The sequence below is a fragment of the Paramormyrops kingsleyae genome, chromosome 15 (genome assembly GCF_048594095.1).
Source record: "Paramormyrops kingsleyae isolate MSU_618 chromosome 15, PKINGS_0.4, whole genome shotgun sequence".
Classification (NCBI taxonomy): Eukaryota; Metazoa; Chordata; class Actinopteri; order Osteoglossiformes; family Mormyridae; genus Paramormyrops; species Paramormyrops kingsleyae.
The window spans coordinates 25,034,888-25,054,171 of record NC_132811.1 but is presented as its reverse complement, the minus strand read 5'-3'; the positions used below and the strand labels follow the sequence as shown (position 1 = coordinate 25,054,171).

Genomic DNA, 19,284 nt, shown 5'->3' with positions numbered 1-19,284 from the left:
CAAACATTGATTTAGAATCAGTTGATAAGATTAAGAGAACTGGCATTTACACTTGTAGTCTGGCATAATGTACATTTAAGGTTTTTTTTTTTTTTTTACCATTATCTCATTATAATATTATTGTATATATATTACAGGGAAGATTAATTATTCTAATAAGTTTTTTTTTTTGATGCCACTGTTACTCAAATTTTGTCTAAGATGCAAAAAAGATCGCGAGGTGTATTAGGGTAATTGTACGTGGAAATTTTAAAAATGCGTAGGCCTATTGCATATTATGAACTATATGCAATATCCATGCATGGATGGACGTATGTACGTATGTATGTATGCATGCATGCATGCAGAATGACACAACGGTGCAGAAGATGAGCTGTTGAACTTGATGTGAGCTGCCGGCCACGAGCCCTGGAGTGACACCCGCCTCCCTGTGCTACGTAGCACAACACACGGGCGGTGACGTTGTGCTCATTTCCACAGCAGCTGCCCGGCTGTTGTACCCTGTCGGCCGAAATATAGACGTTTTATTTAAAAACAAAAAAAAAAGAAAACAGATAAGTGTTCAAAAAAGACCTAAACGATCGGCGAAAGGGGACGCAGAGGGCTTTGAAAGCGGAGCTGGTGCTCGGATTGGGGCAAAGACGGGTGGGCTGCGCTCGGCGGCGTTTGCGCCCAGCCTGGCTTCTTTGTGTTGAGATGGTTTGGTTTGTTCGCCTTGAGTAAAAACATCTTCCGCAATGCATGGGGCACATTATTAGTCGCTTGACGCTTTCGGTTTGGCGGAGAAGAGGGATCCGCCGTCGTCTTTTTGTGCCGCTGAAGGTGTAGGCGAAGGACAGCATCTCGAAGAGAGGGAGTTTGAGGAGGAGATGGGTAATTGTCTGAAGTCTCCCACGTCGGATGATATCTCCTTGCTGCATGAATCCCAGTCGGACAGGGCTAGTTTCGGTGACGGGACAGATCCGGACCAGGAGCCGCCGCCGCCATATCAGGTAAATCTCCAATCAAGGGAATACATCAGTTACATGTCCATATTTTTGTTTTTGTAAACGAACAGCCTCTGTTGTTCTCCTAGCTGATGGCCCTTTTAGTGGCAAAAGTGACCTAGAAACATTGCTAATGCTGCCTAGTAAGTAAACACTACGTGGTCGGCGCTGGGCTCTATGAATAATTTTGTACGCGATTGGTTTTACATTTCAGAAACCGTGTAATACAACGTATCATTTTCTTATTTTAGATGTGTCCCAAAAAAACCTACGATGGTGATTATATCCACAGATATTTTTTTAATAATGAACGGCGATGCTAAAGTTCAACGATCCCCATTTTGATCCTCCGTCATTCTCCGCATTTCCTTACCAGGAAGTTTGCGGTAACAAATTAACACTTTGTATACGTATGTTTACAAAGGCTTATAATTCGTAACACATAACATTGATCCTGAGTTTGCATGCCGTGTTTTCCCCCTAAGCCGATTAACTAGTCTATCAATCAGGAAATTTCAGTAAGCAGAATGGCTGCTCTTTGTTAACACTTCTCTTTTTATTACCAGGCTGTAAAATGTGGATTCGGTCGTAGGCTTATTTTAATACTTTCTCCATGCATGCCCGATTTTATGGGGAATGAAAAATGCCAGGCCAGCGAAATGTAATCAGCTTTAGGCTTTCAGGCGTCGGCCAAGTTCAATGTCTAAAGGTGGAAACGCGATGAGGCAGCGGCGCCTGTGCGGCACATCCTCCATCACCTACTTTTTGTTTCATAATGTCTGTGTCTCCTTTTAATTCGGAATGTGACTTTTTTTTTAAAAAAAATTAAAAAATTAGGGCATTTCGATAAAACGCCTGTCATTGTTTCAGTCGAGCTCAGTGGCTGAAACTTGTTTTTCCTGTTTGTTATTTTCCCCCAATTAGAGTACGTGCAGCCTAGACTATTGTCTGCATTTCCTCCAGATGTTTTCTGTGTGAGGTCCATACTGATGTTTTGCTATTCCTGGACAAGTCCTGGAATTGATCACTGTTCTTCGGCTATTTAGGGATGCGTCCACGCTACGCAGTATTGTATTTTCTCAAAGTACTTCAGTGTGTCTTTCCCAATGGCTTTGTCTACCGGGCAGCTTGGGTTTAGCCCAGTGGGTGTGTGTACAGTTTATGTTGTTTGTTTTTTTTTATGAGGTAATCATATTATGCAGACTGATTAGCAGCACTAAGACTAGGAGACAAGTTAATTTGGCTAGGTCAAGGATAAAGGTTATGATGCTGGAGCAGATCTTGGAAATTTGTATATGCTAACAATTATTTAAAAATTATACTTAAAACCTCAAATAACTGTTGGGCGTTTAAGATCTATCACCTAACTGTTCAGTCTCACTTTAAATCCAGGTTGTATTGCTGGTAACTCAGTACATTTTGTAGGTGTTTGGTTTTATGGATTTTGCACAGTCCTTACTCAGCTTTCAGTTGTCTAATTGAATTCATGCGCCCAGAAAATGCGCGAGTCCCACAAAAAGATTGAAGTGTTGCATATATGCAAGAGCTGCCTATGAAATGTGCACATGGACTTGGTCTAGCATGCTGACTGCATCCATCGTTCTTGCATCCAAGTATTGCAGCTGCATTTATTTCGCCGGCTCCTTTGACCACCAAATCCCCTGGATCTCATTATATGTGATGTGTGTGGCTTTCAGGACATCCTGGAACTTGGAAACATTTTATTATACATAACCCTGTAATGTATAAAAATTATATCATTTTGTAAATCAATGTTAAACGCTAACTAAGACAAAAAAGAGGATGTTTCAGATAGAAACACTGTTCTTCCTGATATTTTGCCTTTTATCATATACTTAAATATAATGTTAAAATTAATCTAATGGTAAGGAAAAACATGTATGAGTGAAGCATAATTTAGTCTTAACTGTACATCTGCGGTTGCAGCCCTGTATGTAAAAGCAAGAACTCAAGCACTGCCATTTAAGTTGTGGAAATACACACAAAAAACGCACATACACACACTTCACAGTAAACAGTGAGGGTTGTGTACTGCTCTTTGGGTGCTCTCTAAGGACAGCAGGGTCAGGGGAGAGCAGAGCAAAACAAACAGGAACTGTTTTTGAATAATAATGACTGTGTTCTTAAGACTAGGTGAGTCTATCCTGGGAGCTATTGGGGCAGCAGGTAGCATGGTGATTAACAGACACACACTCTTAATACTTCCTGTAGTGTTACAGTCCATATGTTGTTATGAGATTGCTTGAGTATATCCATTTCTCCATTACTTGAGAAATGAGAGCCATGGAATGGTGTCACCATCACTGGGAGAGTGTGGCTTGCGGGGTTGGAACGCTATGCATATTTTCTGATGGTCACCGGTTCACATCCCTAGGCCAGCAGAGTGATATCCCCTGAGCAAGGCCCTTAAGCCCCAGTTTGCTGCAGGGACTGGTTGACCCTACTTTCTCACAAAAATAAGTTGCTTTTGATAGAAGTGTCTCCTAAATAAATATCAAGTAATTTTTTCTTTCTTTACACCCCAGCTCCATTACCATCCTTAATGCTATCTAATGCTAGCATTATTATTTGTCATCTTCTATAATACATGCTGCCTTTCCTATGTGAGAGAACAGCACTAGACAATATGTGTCTTCCATAGGGTCTAATCTGGTGATATTTTGCTATAGCCATTTGAATATACCACATTTCCAATAGCATTGTCAGCTTTACATCTAGAACAGGAAGTAGTAGCTTTGGGTATTTTCAGCCCACTAAAGGTCTGCAGCTCTCCTTTTATCAATGCTTTGGACATCTTAGTGTCTGAAGCATGACACAGATGAGGCATAACGGACCCCTGCACCAGTTTGCCATCTTAAACCAGCATGTTTGTCTTTGGTGGAGGTGTTGGAGGGCTAGCAGTGGCCCCGATTTGGGCCTTGCAGACATGTCCACACATACTGCGCATACTTCCTTGGGTAAGCTTTCCCCACACCGCAGGATTACAGAAGCCTTTCTCGTGCATGTGAATCAGCCCTTTCTCGAAGTCCACCGGCTGGCTCTGCGCGTGCCAAGCTTCAGGGGCTCTGGGAGGGCAGAAACCAGGCAGCGCCCAGGGAGGGAAGTCGAAGGACGTGCCGAATTCCTTCTTTGCTGACGTGCAATCCGTCCAAAAGCTAACGGGGTGGGTGATGGGCGGCTTTGATATTTGGCCGTGACGAATGAGAAAGGACACAGAGTGGCTCGCCCACTGAAACTACAGGTGCTGCTGTTGGGCAAACAGAGCTGTTTGCTCGTATGTCCTTATCAGGCCCGTGAGTCGGATACATTCAAAGCAGATGGCCTATTGGAGATTGGAGAGACAAACCTGCAAGCAGCAAGCTATACATACAGTCCAGGTTGCCTTCTGAGTGTATGTTAACGTCTGGCACAAAGACAGTCTCTACTCAAAGTTGCTTTCCCAGATCAAGGATGCTTGGTACATCATCATTGTGTATGCGAGTCTGTCATATTTCAGTTCATTATTGAAACTAATCATAAACAGAAATAGATTTTCTTTCTATGTATAACAGGCCATTTCCCTTTCAGTTTCTGACGCATTGTATGAAATGAGTTTAGTAGCCTTCTTAAGTGATCACTGGGGATGCTTCTGCTGTAAATGTTGTGATTGTCATAGGCCACAGCAGTTGGTCCATATGCAGGGGTTCTGTCAGTAAAGTGGGTGTCGCAAGCAACTTCATGTGGGACACACCGATGACCCAGGGTAGACGGTTCGACTCCCAGGATGCAGTCTGCCAACACCCAAGCAACAGCATTGGTCCAGTTCGGTAAACCTTGCTGTTAAAAGGGTGAATAACTGGTACTTGTGTTTAAGAAAGGAGGCACTGTTGCCACTGTGGAGTACCCTGTTGGTGGGGGGTGGAGGGTGGGGGGTGTACTGCATGAAGGGTCTTTTGGCAAGCAGCTGGAGAGGTTGCTGACTCATCTCTGTGTGGCTGTGCTGCAGGAGATAAGTGCCTAGTCTCTAGCATGGTTAGGGGCAAAGGCTTGCAGGAGATAAAGTGCTTGGTCTTGCAGCACGGCAAAATTTTGCGCCCCCCCTCACTGCAGCTCAAGTTTAGCCTCATGGTCTGATTTCAAAGGAGCTTCATTACTGCTAGTCAGCCAGTGTGACGATTCTGATCGCAAATTTTGTTACCCTGGCATCTGAAGCAGTCCAAAAGGAGGCTGCTTTTTCTAAGGTGTGGGGGGGGGGGGGCGGGGTGCTTTTCAGCATTTTTGCTTTAGGTTACTGTTTAAAACTGGGCTGAGAGAGGAAGAAAGCTAATAGAAGTGACTCTCCAGAGCTGTGGGAGCACCTGAAGGAGCGTGAGGGGCAGCATAGAGGTATTATGTTCGGACTTCAAAGGAACCTCTTCTCCCTGGCATACTCTGGCAGTGTCTACCCAGTGCAGATGCAGAACTTATAGATTTTAGTATTATTATGGACCTAATTGGAATATTGTTTATGAGAATAAACTTTATGAAATGGCAGCTTGAATTTCCCTTGATTGTTCATTGTATTCTACTCCTAAGACTGCCTTTAATTTCAGGCTTAGTGTTGACTGAAGTCTCTATCAGCAAAGGCAGGTGTGAATGGGTCTCTAATTGAACAGTGGATATTCTAGTGCTCTGAGATTGAGGCAGCTACTTAAGAAAAATGGGTTCTAAGCCCCATATGCTCTTAGCAGAGCAGTGGTGTCACCTTTCCACCTCCCCATGGTGATTTTTGAGCCTTTACCGTGCCCACAGAAACCGCCCCTCTTCAATTTCTGATCAATTGAGGCAATGAGGCGAAGTCACCACTGGTTTAAAATCCACACAAATGATGTTTATAAGACCAAGTTGGCCAAGTCAGATGTTCAAGGCCTTCTATAAGAAGTTAGGGGAACCATGTAGAAAATGTCCAGTATGTGAGTGGCATAGTGCCTCAGTGGTCAGCTGTATCTCTTTACACTTTCTGGACTGGTGTGTCAAGGCTCCTTCTGTTGTGTGTGTGTGTGTGTGTGTGTGTGTGTGTGTGTGTGTGTGTGTGTGTGGTCCTAGTATACCTTACCTTGTGGGGACCATATGTGATGAATACCTGTATTTTTACTTTATGCAAAAACTCTTGTATTTTGTTTGGTTATTTATGGTTACGATTAGGGCTGGGTAGGGGTTAAGGTTGTCTTAGTTAGCATTAGCATTTTACCCATAGAAATGAATGAGCAGTCCCCCAAAACGATATGATCACACGACTGTGTGTGTGTGGTGGGGGGTGGGTTACATGTTCTACTTGTGTCGTTCGGGTTTCCTATGGGTGCTCTATTTTCTGCCTGCAGTCCAAAGACATGCTACTAGGTTAACTGGCATCTTTACTTTGCATGTGGTGTAGGAATCGGGGGTGTGTGGTCTGCAGTGGACTGGCATCATGCCCAGCTTACCTCTCCCCTCCTCATCAGGATAAATGGCTGAAAGATGGATGGATATAGGACATTTTGGTTGTTGGGGGCTTTCTGTGAACAATGTACTTTATAGTAAGTCTGCAGAAGCAGCAACTGAAAACATATTACGTCGCCCATGATCACTGCTCTGAGGGAATCTTGTGATATCATATGTTACGTAGCTGAGCTGGCTGGCAGGTTGGTTTCATGCCAGTGGTCTCTGACCTTAGTTCTAAAGGGTAGTGTGTGTGACCACACTCGCAAGGGCTGACGTGGAACTATGCCCATTGGATCCAGAACAAGACTGTCTTGACTATACTTGGGGCACTGAAGGAAGTACTGCCTGTGTTAGTCTATTTTACTGCAACAAACAAGCTATCTCAATTAAAAATGCATGAATAGTACAAAAAATAGCTGATGTTTGACAGTGATTTTTGTGACTTTCCCAATTCTCACGAGGTTTAGTTTTATGTAGACATGACGATACAAATGCATTACACAAGATGGCCTATGAGATCCCACCTGAATTTTGACCCGTAGGTTGATTTGTGATATTCTAAAGTCCCCACCCCCCATCTCAGTGTGTTATTCTGGTACTGATTGGTAAAGGGCACTTCTCAGTGCCTCTGGCCATCCCAAAGTTGACCACGCATTATTAATATTGTTATTATTTATTGTTGTTTTTTAATTGGCTTAAGAGTGAGTTTTGTGACTTTAATTAGAATGAATGGCTTGTGTCCTAGCTCTGTGAGAGAAGGAGGATTCTGTGCATAGTCACTTGTTCTTCCCTAAAGAGACTGAATGCCCAAGACACAACTGGGCTCTGTAACATGTGAAGAGCTGATCTCAGGTGTCAACTGTAGGGCAGCAAGTAGCCTTGGTGTACAGGCCAAGCTCTCGTAACCTCAAAGTGTCATGTCCCTTAAAAGTCTTTGTGCAATACTGTAGAGCAGTGTTTCCCAATCCAGTCCTCAGGGACCCACATATAGTCCATGCTTTTGCTCCCTCGCTCCTCCCGAGCAAAAATGTGGACTGTCTGGCAGGGAGCTTGGAGGGAGCAAAAACATGGGCTGACGGTGTGTCCCCAAGGACTGGATTGGAGAACACTGCTATAGATCAACATTCTTGACCTTAAACACGTCCCCTTTGTTAAAAAAGAAAAAATTGTTTTGAGTAAAAGCAGTAATCCTGATACATACCATAGAAATGTAACTTTAATATGACAGGCTTTTTCAAAAATGGAGATCTGCTCAGGTACACAATTTTATGAACTGTTTAGAATAATGTGTTGTTCCATGATTTTGACCTAAGTCCAGTTAGCATTCCGTGATTCAACAAATATGCCAAACATCTTTTCTCAATGCTCTTACTTAATGCATGGATCCAACATCATCTGACTTGGTTGAAATACCTCTAGGATAATCAGATCCAAGCGTGTTGTTTCAGTAAAGTGTTCCAATCTATAAGATGACAGTCTGTATGAGTTTGAGGGATTTGTTCCATATTTGAAAAAAGGTTAGTTGCCAAATATATGTCTCCTCTATGGCAGATGTAAGTCATGCTGAGGGTTAAAAAGCCATTTCTACACTTGGGCTGTCATCAATCTGCGATCAAGCACATGTTCTAATGGGGAAAATATTAGCTGGAGAGGATATCTACCTTACTGGGTGTCACTTTGGACTATAGCACCTGCTAAATAAATGTAAAATTCAGCACCATCATTAGTCTTTGAAGGAGATGATGTCCAACAAGAGTCACTCCACAACAAATGCGTATGACATGGCTGCAGCTGTGTGGGCCTCTCATGTTCAATACCATCAGTGTTTGAGTCACCGAAACAGAGAGAACTAAACACTGCTCCCCTGCTGTTCAAGTCTAACATGGTTACACTTCTCAGGCTCAACAAAGACCATGATGACTCTGAAGCCTTTGGGAGACTCTTCTTCTTGTTAGGGAAAATGAGTGAAAAGTATAGCACAACAGAACCACCTCTTTCTAAAAAGAACTGCCATCACTGTCAAACGTGGTGGTATCATCTAGGGTGGTGTGTGGCTCACTGGATTAGGACAGTGCCTGTGATTTATAAGGTCTCTGATTTCAAATGCTGTAGTCAGCAGTGATTTCACTGTTAACATTGCCCTGTGTATCATTACCTTTTGAGTAATGTTGCCAACCAAGTGAGGCAAAGGGCAACTCATCTGGATCTAGATGACAGCGAAAAATTGCCCACTGTCGATCAAAGTTTTTCAAATAGTTTTTCAAATTTGTTGCCTAATATCAATGGGAAAGTGCCTTAGCAACAATTGCCAGCAACATTGCTCAAAACCCTGTGTATTGTCACCCTTGGGCTCTTGAGCAAGGAGGCCTTAACTCCCAATTGCTCCAGGGACCGGCTGACCTTGCTTTGGGTAAATGTCTGCTAAATAAATAAATGTAAATAAATCAGGGAACATCAATTTATCTGTCTGAGCTGGTGGAAAAGGGTTGTGAAGCATGACATGTACAACAAAGTGAAAGTCTGCAGTGTGATTGCAGACTCAAAGGCTTGCTCATAACCTTGCTAAAATGTGGTAAAAAGAGCAGTCTGTGCAAGACATCTGAAAGAGGAGCCCTGAAGGTTCCCATCCCCCAGCAAAGGTGGGAGATGAATATAAGCGACATGCACTTTGAATTCTGTTTAATCAAAGGCTCCCTTGTTAGCACTTGAGTGAAATGTCACGTCACAGGTCCAAATTGTACAGACCATTGTCTCAGACCAGTCTCAGCAGCACCCAAAGTCAAATGCACGATGAGTTTCTTGCAAAGCTATTTTTGGTCTGCGTTGTATGACAGCAGGATACAAGGTGTCGCACAGCACATGCCGCTGTGCCCGGTCCGCTGACATGCGAGCGCATGTCATTGTATCAAATTGCGTTGCAGTCGATATGGCTTCTCTGGGGCCACCCATTGTCTGGCTGTGTTTGTAGGTGTGTTTCCTTCCCAAGCTTAACAGGAGTCTACAGTTGTCTGTACTAGTGCCGTCTGTGCCTTGATCTCGTTTGTCTTCTCTGTACAACTGTGACAGCCCATCTCTGCTGTGCGTCTTTTTGGTGCCAGCGAATTAAACATTGCAGGATTTCAGGCACCGAGGTAGAGTTACGGGAAGCTCGCCGTTTCGTATTTCAAAGTGCAGAATGCAAAGTCATTCTTTACCTCTTTGGCGGGGATATTTTTTGTTTAGTTTTCTATTCTTGAAGCAGAGAGGGAAAAGTCCCCATGTGTCTGCGTTTCAGGAGTGTATTTTTCATAAAGGCGGCTTGTTCAGTGTCCTGACCTCGTTTTCATTTTTAGACCTTGTGCAGAAGGGAGCCGCCCTCTGGAGGCCCAGCGTTTGGCCACCGCCCGTGGAGCTTTGGGCCCGTGTGCTGGCTCTGCAGCCGTGCTTCTCGGCTCACTGCCGAAGAGCGGGCGCATATCGGCCAGGCAGTCGGAGATGCAGGGGCCATATGCCCACCAATCTAGGCAAAGTGCCTGCCTGCCCAGCCGGCTATGGGCGTCAGGGCTCATCTTGTGATGCTGGTACCTTGGCCCAGCTTCACGTGGTTTCTGAGGGGCTGTGCCAGAGTACTATCCACCGAGTGCCCGATTCCTGGAGGACAAAACGACCCTGTGACCCCGTCTCTCCACTTAATCTCCTGCGTATTTTTGATCAGTTAAGTCTGATCGAGTCACAGAATTTAGCCTCACAGACTGGACTGAGCATTGCTCAGAAGTGTACTCTCATGGCTCCTATTTTCGGTGAGGATCGAGGACCTCCTTGCCGCACCTCTTCCCAAAAAATTGAAAATAAATTAAATCAATTGGCCATTTTGTGAATTTTCTAATATAACAGGGTTCCATGTTGGGAGTGAGTAGAAGAGTTGAATTCACTCAAATATCAGCTTTCTTTCTGTTTTTCAATAGTGCTTTTCTGTGGCTTGAAGTGTACCCTACATGAAACACCCCCCCATGATGTATTTTAAGCATTTTAAATATAGGTGGATCTCTCAGACATTAACGGGGGTGCTGTGGGGTGGCATGTTACCACAGTGTAGGTTTAGTGTGTCTAAATGTGTAAAATCGCTTGATTGAGGCGAGCTCATTACAGTATCGCCCAGTGAAACAGCAGCAGTAACCCAGCTGACTGTTTCTGCCCCTGAGACAGTCAAACAGTCAGATGTATCATCACATGACCTGCAGGCTCTGAGGGTGGCACCCTCATTTGCTGACAGGGATACAATGGAAACACACAGAACACATTCTAACCAGTCGTACCAAACAGACAACAGGAGGCCATGACCTCTGTGTCATCAAAATTTAAATAACGGTCCTTTCATTTTCATACTAATTTATGCGCCATTAAATTGTGGTGTAATTTTGTGTGTTTCCTTAATGGTTACACTGTCTTGCAGTGAATGGCTGATTTTCTGCATGTACAAAGCAGGTATAAATAACGTAGAGAGAGAGAGAGAGGTTTTTTGCCCAGTGGTGGATGAGCCCAGAGGGATGGGTACAGGTCTGAAGCTGAGTGCAGCTCCTGTGAAGCTGAGTCTGTTTCCTGTGCTTTAAGATGGCAGAAGCTGGGTCTCGGCCTATATCTCTGGACAAAGGCAATAGCTGGTAAACCCCCCACCCCTGTTTTGAGGACTTGGATGGCAAAGGGCTGAAATGGAAATGAATGTTGTGGGAGGCTTAAAAAGTCATTTCTTGGTTTGCTCATCCAGCTAGACTGTTAGTGGTGAAGGTGGTATTTTTCTCTGGCTTTATGACGCCTGCCCTTGCTGACATGGACTGAATCATTTGCTCACTGAGATTCCTAATGTAAGGATTTACGTGTTTTTTTTTTTTGTTTTTTTTTTTGGGCGAGATTCAAATGAGACTGGTTACGTCATTCTGCAGACCGCTGATGCACATCGATCTGACCAAGCCGCGCAGAGGTTACCGTCTGTGTTGACTGAGAGCTAGTTAATCTAACCAGCTAACTAATCATGGCAGAATCCGATCTATCTGGAAAATAGGCAGCATATGTGGCCTTTAGTCAGAACTACATAGACACCTCTGCAGTAGATGATAATCTCATGCCGCATATACGTAGAAATCTGTTTCAAAGGAGGTCTTTGGAAGCTTCTATAGAATTCAAGTGGACCTTAGTACATATCAAAATTCACATTTCAATGATTATGCACCTTTTTTTTTATCCCTGGGAGAAGTTTTAGCAGAAAAATTGGTGTACTTTTGGAGTTGGCTAGCTTCCAAAGTAATCCATGTTACTGTCATTTGGACACATACACTCTGCATTTACCCTCCAATAAACACAGCCTCTTCTTTCAGAATAAATGTAGATTGTCACAGTCAGTGAGGCTCTTCTTCATGGCAGGTCAGGTGTCTACAAGCTATGTGGCATTTGTAAATATTCTCACATGAACGTTTACAGGCAACTGCAGGCAAGTGTATACTGCCACCTTCTGGGCTGTAATGTAAATTACATCTGAAGTACAGCATCTTCGTCACTGTCGCAGCTTGGAACATAATTGCATGGCCAGGACATGGACCTTTTTTTAAAACGAGTTATGCCAGGGTTTTTTGTGGGGTTTTTTTTGGTGCTCTTGATTCACTGTGGTGAAATTCTGTTCCGTTTACAAAATCTCCAAAATGGGGATAAAAAATGTAGCCCAGCTTTCATAGGAGGGTTTCTACAAAAACTGGAACTATTAAAATTAATTTAAATTCACTCAGTTAAGGAAGATACATTGAACATTGTCTCATTGGGTTTGATTCTGACCCCCAATTTGCATATTTTCCCCATGTTTGCAGGTCTCCTCTCACAGTCCAAAAACCTGCTTAGGTGGATTGTCTCCAAATTGCCCATGGTGTGCGCATGTGTGTGTGTGCATGCTGCTTTGGACTGGCATCTCATCCAAGGTGTCCCCCTGCCTTGTCCCCTATGCTTCCTGGGATAGGCTCCAAGCTTAAAGTAAACCTTGTAATCCCAGCCATGGAACTGGACGAATAATTCAGTATAATTTTTTTTTTTTTTAATTTATTAAAATTTTCTAATGAAGATGATTCCTCCAGCCCAGAGGACCATTTGGACTGGGCACAGCAGTGACAGAATGCCCTGCAGATCTGTGCTCTTCTCATGTGTGCGTATCTCTTGCTCAGGAGCAGGTCCAGGTGCCCGTGTACCACCCCACGCCAAGCCAGACCCGCCTGGCCACGCAGCTCACGGAGGAGGAGCAGGTGCGCATTGCCCAGCGCATCGGCCTCATCCAGCACCTGCCCCGGGGCGTGTACGATGGGGGCCGGGATGGCTCGGAGAAGAAGATCAGAGAGTGAGTACCGCTGGTGTCTGCTGTGACACACGTGTAAATCATCCAGCAGTCTGCCTCATGGCAGACCATCCTGCCATTTTCCACTCTTTGCTGGTATCTGAATTGATAGCTATCATGTTCTGCTTGATTGTAATGGTGACATGTTTCAATAAACTGGATCCACGCAGTGACCTGTATGCCAGCCAACCCTCCCTCCCCACTGCACGCCAGGATATAACGCACTTTTCTGTCTCTCCCTTCCCTGCACAGGTGCGTGATCTGCATGATGGACTTTGTCTACGGCGACCCCATTCGGTTCCTGCCCTGCATGCACATCTACCACATGGACTGCATAGACGACTGGCTCATGCGTTCCTTCACCTGTCCGTCCTGCATGGAGCCTGTGGACGCTGCCCTGCTGTCGTCCTATGAGACCAACTGAGCCACGAGGAAGCAGGCACCTAGGGGGGGGCCCTCCTTCCTTCCTTCCCCCACCAAAACCGCCTCCCTCTAACAGGCTGATTCTCCACCCCCAGTCCCAAGGATGTGGCGTCTGGCTCAGTTAGGCCAGTGATGAAGATGGCATGAGGTGTTCTCTTTTTTTTCTTTTCTTTAAGTATTAAAGGGTCACTGTTGTGTCGTGTCCCAGACTGGAGTCGTATAGGCAGTCCCGGCCTTCCATCGCTCGCTTGGGGCCTGCTGGCCAGGGTAGCCTGCGAGGGAGGAAGGAGAGACCGTTGGCTGAGATACTTCCTGTGCTTTCAGTCACACGCCACACTGCTCCTCCAAAAATAATCCCTGTACTCTACACCATAACCTACAAGTCGAACCCCAATGTGGAGGACCACCCACTGAGTGTTCCCGTGCCGGGGAGGACCACAACGGACAGTTTGCAACCCTAGAGGGAGTCACATGACGTAGACCTTGATTCCCACTGCTTTTGCAGTTCTTAGGGTAAGGGATGAACTACCACTACAAGAGGGAGCGGGGGGGCTCACCCGTTTGCTGTTCTCATCACTATTTAAGGTGTGGCGGTGGGTGGAGATGCATTTCTGTAAGACTTTATAAGGGCTTATTGAACCGGGGGGGACTCCCACAAGATACAAATGCACACGCGCACAAATCACGCGTAGAAAGTTGCACTTCTCTGACATAACTGAAACGTGATACATCTGTATAAACACATTGAATCGCAATATATAAATATATATATTTACATATAACCTGGAATATTTTTTTAACCGTACTGAAGTTTTTGGCTCGTAGTGGTAATCGCTCTGTCCGCATGCTCTGTGTGAATGAAACTACGTTGCTCCGTTTCGTTTTAGGGTTCACACGGGAATATCGGGGAGTTTTCGCACTTTTGATCGCGGGAAATAAAACGTAAATCACCGATTTTTATCTTCCTTTTTGTGTTCAGGGACGGTTCGGATGGAGAACCTTACCTCCTTTTTGCGGCGCCTCGATACGGGCGTGTTGGACAGTCGTGTCGCATCCAGTTTCCGGAACTGTGCAAAAAAAAAAGCCGCAAACAGTGGTAACATAAGAAATATCTGTTACCTTGTTGTGATAATGTGATGACCGAGGTGGGTACCTGGGCTGTGTCACCCAGATACCCGCCTTTATGAATCGACTTGCGTCCCGCCCAGCATGCGCGCCTGTCCGCCATTCCATGTTCTCTTCGGCGGGCTGCTTCGGTTAACAAGCCGTAATCTGCGATTAGTGCCACCTCCGGCATCAGATGCAGCGCGCCTAATTTCTTGTGATGCTCCTATTTAAAGCTAATCGCCATTGATTTTCATGTGCCGCGTCTTTAGTGCTTTGAAACACTGGAAAGAGCCCGGTCGCTACACAGCTAATTTAGTACGCTCTGCTGGTGTAATTAACATCGCCGACGTTTCAAATAAAATCACTTACGTGCTGTTTATTAGTCATAAACGAGAGACTTGGACTTGGGGGCAAGCTGTGCAACGCCTGTCGTTTTCTGCTGTGTGTGTGTGTGTGTGTGGTCGATCGGTCTTCACTCCTGCACAAAAACTGAATAATAAAAAAATAAACTGAACGAGAGTCTAACAGTATTAGACTTTTATGAACATTTTACAAGAAGACGACAAATACAGATTGCTGGGTTTAAAATAAATATCCCCTTGTACCACCACCAAGATAATACATTAGCTGGAAAAAATAATGTATTCAACTGCTCCTGCACTCAATACTAACTGCGTTGGCTGAGTTCCTGGAGTTGAAAAGTGTGAATATCATTTTCATTATGCAAAAAATTAATGACTGTTGCAAAGAATTTAAAGTACTTTCATAAATACAGTTCTCAGTGGTTAACTCCAATTTCGTCTGGGCTTAAAAGTTTTCAAGACCAACAATATTCTTCCCAGAACAAGCTCCCTCCCTGTGTGCTACACCATCAGTGGCCATTGGTATATGAGGGGAATACAAAAATAAAACATGCTAATGAACATCTTCTCTGGACCCAAGTAAGTTTTATTTTGATGTTTTGAAAGTAATAAGCGTACTGTCAGTTGTGTTTTTGTTTTAAGTCTCTGAGGAAATTGGTTTGTATATAACCCAAAAAAAAAAAAAAAGTTAGGCTGTGTATTGTCACACATGATCTATTTCTCTGATATTGTGAGGTATCAACAGTACCAACACTGACAGATGGCATCAGAAATTGGAGCAAGCTCTGCCAACACTGCAGTTTCCTTTCTGAAGCTGGATTGCTCATTTAGGTGTATGTGTATGCATGTGTGTGACATTTAATTCTGGGAGTGGTATGTGTGAGTCAGAATACGCTTGGGCCCTCCACAGCTATGGGGACTCGCCGTTTCAGACTCATCACCCAAGTGTCAGTGGTTCTGGGATGAGACTCCAATTTCCCTGGGTGCCAGTGAAGCAGGCAGCCTGTGGGTGGACGATGGCTTCTGAAGTCACCACGGACACTGGGCCCCATACTTGTACACCTGAGAAAAGTGAACAATGGAGTCTTCCAAGGACTTACCCTATAGCCACTAGGGGGATAAGGAAATTAAAGATGGGCATGTGTTTGTACATTAAACTCCTCTGTTTTCACAGGAATTTACTGCTCGGTGGCTATGCGTCCTCTCAGTTTGTACATACTAATGTTAGTATGACAGTATGCCTGTTTCATGGGCCAATCAAAAACTTACGAACTACGCTGTAAAATCCAGTGTGTGTATCTTCAGTTTGTAGCTTGGTCTGCTGTTATAAAGGTTCTGCCCCAAACCAGTGTCTGTGATTGTATTTGTGTTTGCGATTGAGAATAAATTATTTTTAAAAATGTAATTGTCAATATTTTAAAATAATCTACACTGCAGTCTGTAGAGTCTCACAGCACACAATTAATTCAGTCAGTCCAAAAAATAAAAACACAAAATATTAGCTGGCAAGCACAGTTGAGTCGCTGAAAAACCATGATTATCCATTTCATTTGCAGGGTGACATTTGTTTTAGATATTTTTGTAATGAATGATAAAGTTTTTGCATGAATAAGCAACAGCTACACTGAGGTCATGGCCTGAAAACCAAAACTAGCCAAATGACTGTGGGAGAGTGGTTGATTCAGTCTGAGAAAACACTTTTCAGCAGTGACTCATGTACTGTACTGTACTGTACTGATCATCTCAATTATTTAAATGATCTAACGTAGTATCTCGTTTCATCATCGTTTTCCCACATTGTTTTCAAGCAGAAATGTCTCAGAAATCTTTGGCACTCTGTATTTTATTGTGTTAGTGAGTGTTGTAGTGGCTGCAATGGTGGGTTTGTCCCACTAGAGGGTATTTCTGTCCTGAATATCCCACCAGCAATAGCTAATATTTAACGCAGTTCATGACTCAATTCTTCCATAAGCTTGGAAATAATTACATGATCAATTGCCGGCCCTGAATGGACACTAGTTTTACTGAATTAATGTTGACTTACTGATTTAAGTGGGATGCCTCTCCAGATGATACACAGGGGAAATCTGGAGTAGTATGTGGCTCCACCTCCCCATGCCAAGGTTCCGGTTGCTGTAGCCCTGTATCCTTCTGAGGTTAGCAGAGCATATGTGCATGAAAGAGCCACCATGTCAGCTGTCACATGCCAAAACTGCCCCCTATCAGGTAAAATGAGAACTTTATATTTAGATTGAACGTGCCAAATATCGTGCAAATTGGACAATTGTAATTAAGTCCATGGAACAGAATTTGAGTCACATTTCCCTGTGCAAGTTACTGTGAAGGTCACGTGATCAAGAAAATCAATGGAGACAGTGAGATAATAGAAATGCGTACACATGTCTTTCCATGGGTTTTTGGCAGTGCCCACAGGGTCCCAGTGTGTCTTCAGAATGAGCTACGTTACTCTTCCTCCAGCAGAGTCCCATGAAAAAGGAAACATGGGGCAAAGCCTGCCTCCCATTTCCTGTGCAGCACAGAGCCCGGCGCAGCCATGTAATATCCTGCACCTGTGACGCACAGCCATTAATGCTTTATTTATTATTGCGGGAGGAAGTACTAGAAGGAAGCTTGAACTTGTTTCAGTGCGACTCCTGGAAGTGCCCAGACGTCAGTCTCAGGCAGCTGTGAGCTGTGTGGATGACAGAAGCTCTATTAAAAAAACCACATTTCTTCCTGAGAGCAGAACTGCGGCAGTCAGCTAAACCAGAATAAACTGCCCTAAAGAGATGAGTTTTCTGAGAATTACATAATTAAACATATATTTAATGTATTTGACTGATGTATTTTTTAACCATTTTTGAAGGGAAAGAAAACTAGATAGGATAAAGGTTTGTTGCAGGTTGGACAGAGCAAAGCTGTTCAAGTCTGGTCTTGTATTTCCTTCAGACATGCAGGGTTAAATACGCTAAACTAGAAGCAGAGTATGCTGGCCCTGGAATCGGGGAATCCCATGTAAGCTGGTGCCTCACACTTTGAACAGACTGTTATTCAGAGTAACATGAATGTCATGATTTTGTAACAAGTCCATAAGTTCCTAATACATTCTTCTTTGAAATCTGATTGAATGTTTCTCTCACTTCTCTTTCACTGTTAAAAAATAAAACAAATGATCAGTGGTCCATATTTTCCATGGGGAGTTTTCTTGATAATTTGTTTCTCAGCTAATTAATAAATTACTCCATTCCATCACTCTGCTTTTTTCCTCCTCAGCTCTCCCTCCCATCCATCTTTTTGTGTATGTAAATTCTGGCTTATCTCAGTATTTTACATGCGGTCTATTAGTCCGTCATCAATGGAACTGTTTTGAATGTAACATCTTTAACTGAACTTATTCCAGAAGACACCTACTGTTGAAAAACTGTTTTTTCCCGCCAAGGTACTCTAACTGTCATTTTACACATAAAGGAGAACTTCTAGAAAGTACTGACACTTGAATTATCACAGAGTTTCACCACTATTTACATTGAAAACATAAAATAATTATGGCCAAAACACTTCACCAAATTTTGTAAGCTATGGAAAAGCATTCCAAAGGGTCACTGCACCCTCACTAGCATATGAAGCATTTGCACATTATCAGTCTTTAAGAAATACTTAATATTTCTCTTTAATTTCACTTTTTCCCTGTGTACTTCCAGTCTATAATGGCCTAAAACCCCATTCTGCAACCACTCCTCCCCAATACCAAGCACCCACTGGTAAAAAGCAGTGCAGGTATCCTCCCAGTATATGTGTTTCAGAGAACACTTGTCTTTGCCCCTTATTGCTGCAAATGCTATAGAGCAGCAGAACAGGACAGCACTGATGGCCCTCCCCATCGAAACAGCCCTGCAGACACCCCGGATAGGAATCAGACAAAAAGACATGCCCCCTCCCCCCAAACCTTCTAATATGATACCGTTTCCACAGTTATAACAACCAAAGGATAATGCACGTGCCCATTCTTGCTGTAATGGAAATCAAAGGATGAATAATTCCTACCAAAAGTGCATCAAAAGCAGCTTTAAACCCAGAGATTGCTGTGGCAGCACAATGGGCTCAAACTGCGCAGCTCAAACTGCGCAGCTCAAACTGCGCAGCTCAAACTGCGCAGCTCAAACTGCGCAGCTCAAACTGCGCAGCTCAAACTGCGCAGCTTTGCACTGGATGCCTGCTAGACCCCAGTTCACCCATATTATTCTCTGACCCTGTAAACGAAACTCATATCATGTGCTTTTCATTAACTTTAAGATTTCGTCAGACATTTGACCTCTGGAAAACATATATACAATATGAATGTAATACAAACAAATATAGTACATTGGTAAATACAGTACATAACATCTTTGTCATAGCAAACATATTCTGTTCTCAAAAGTCAGTGTATTTTAGAATGACATTATGCAGCTAGCTAGTGTTTAAACTCTTAGCTTAGCTATGCCACACTTGTATTGTCCACACGTTTCCTTTGACTCCCCTCATCCCTGTCACAGCCAGACAACTGTTCCAGAAACCAGTGGAAACTTCATGAAAGTTTGCTCTCTGTCATTTTCTG

General features: G+C 43.8%; 1 protein-coding gene across 1 annotated transcript; it reads left to right on the top strand.

Moving 5' to 3' along the window:
* Positions 1-395: 395 nt before the first annotated feature.
* Positions 396-13,425, top strand: rnf11b (ring finger protein 11b). Its single transcript, XM_023821403.2, has 3 exons — positions 396-992; positions 12,629-12,798; positions 13,048-13,425. The coding sequence occupies exons 1-3, from the start codon at positions 870-872 to the stop codon at positions 13,217-13,219; spliced, it is 465 nt and encodes a 154-aa protein (XP_023677171.1). The 5' UTR covers positions 396-869; the 3' UTR covers positions 13,220-13,425.
* The last annotated feature ends 5,859 nt before the right edge of the window (positions 13,426-19,284 follow it).

What these genes read in the sequence shown, in the direction of transcription:
- rnf11b (XM_023821403.2), top strand. Translation starts at nt 870, where the DNA reads ATGGGTAATTGTCTGAAGTCTCCCACGTCGGATGATATCTCCTTGCTG. An exon ending in AGCCGCCGCCGCCATATCAG is followed by an intron (nt 993 to 12,628) that starts GTAAATCTCCAA and finishes TCTCTTGCTCAG; the next exon opens with GAGCAGGTCCAGGTGCCCGT. An exon ending in TCGGAGAAGAAGATCAGAGA is followed by an intron (nt 12,799 to 13,047) that starts GTGAGTACCGCT and finishes TTCCCTGCACAG; the next exon opens with GTGCGTGATCTGCATGATGG.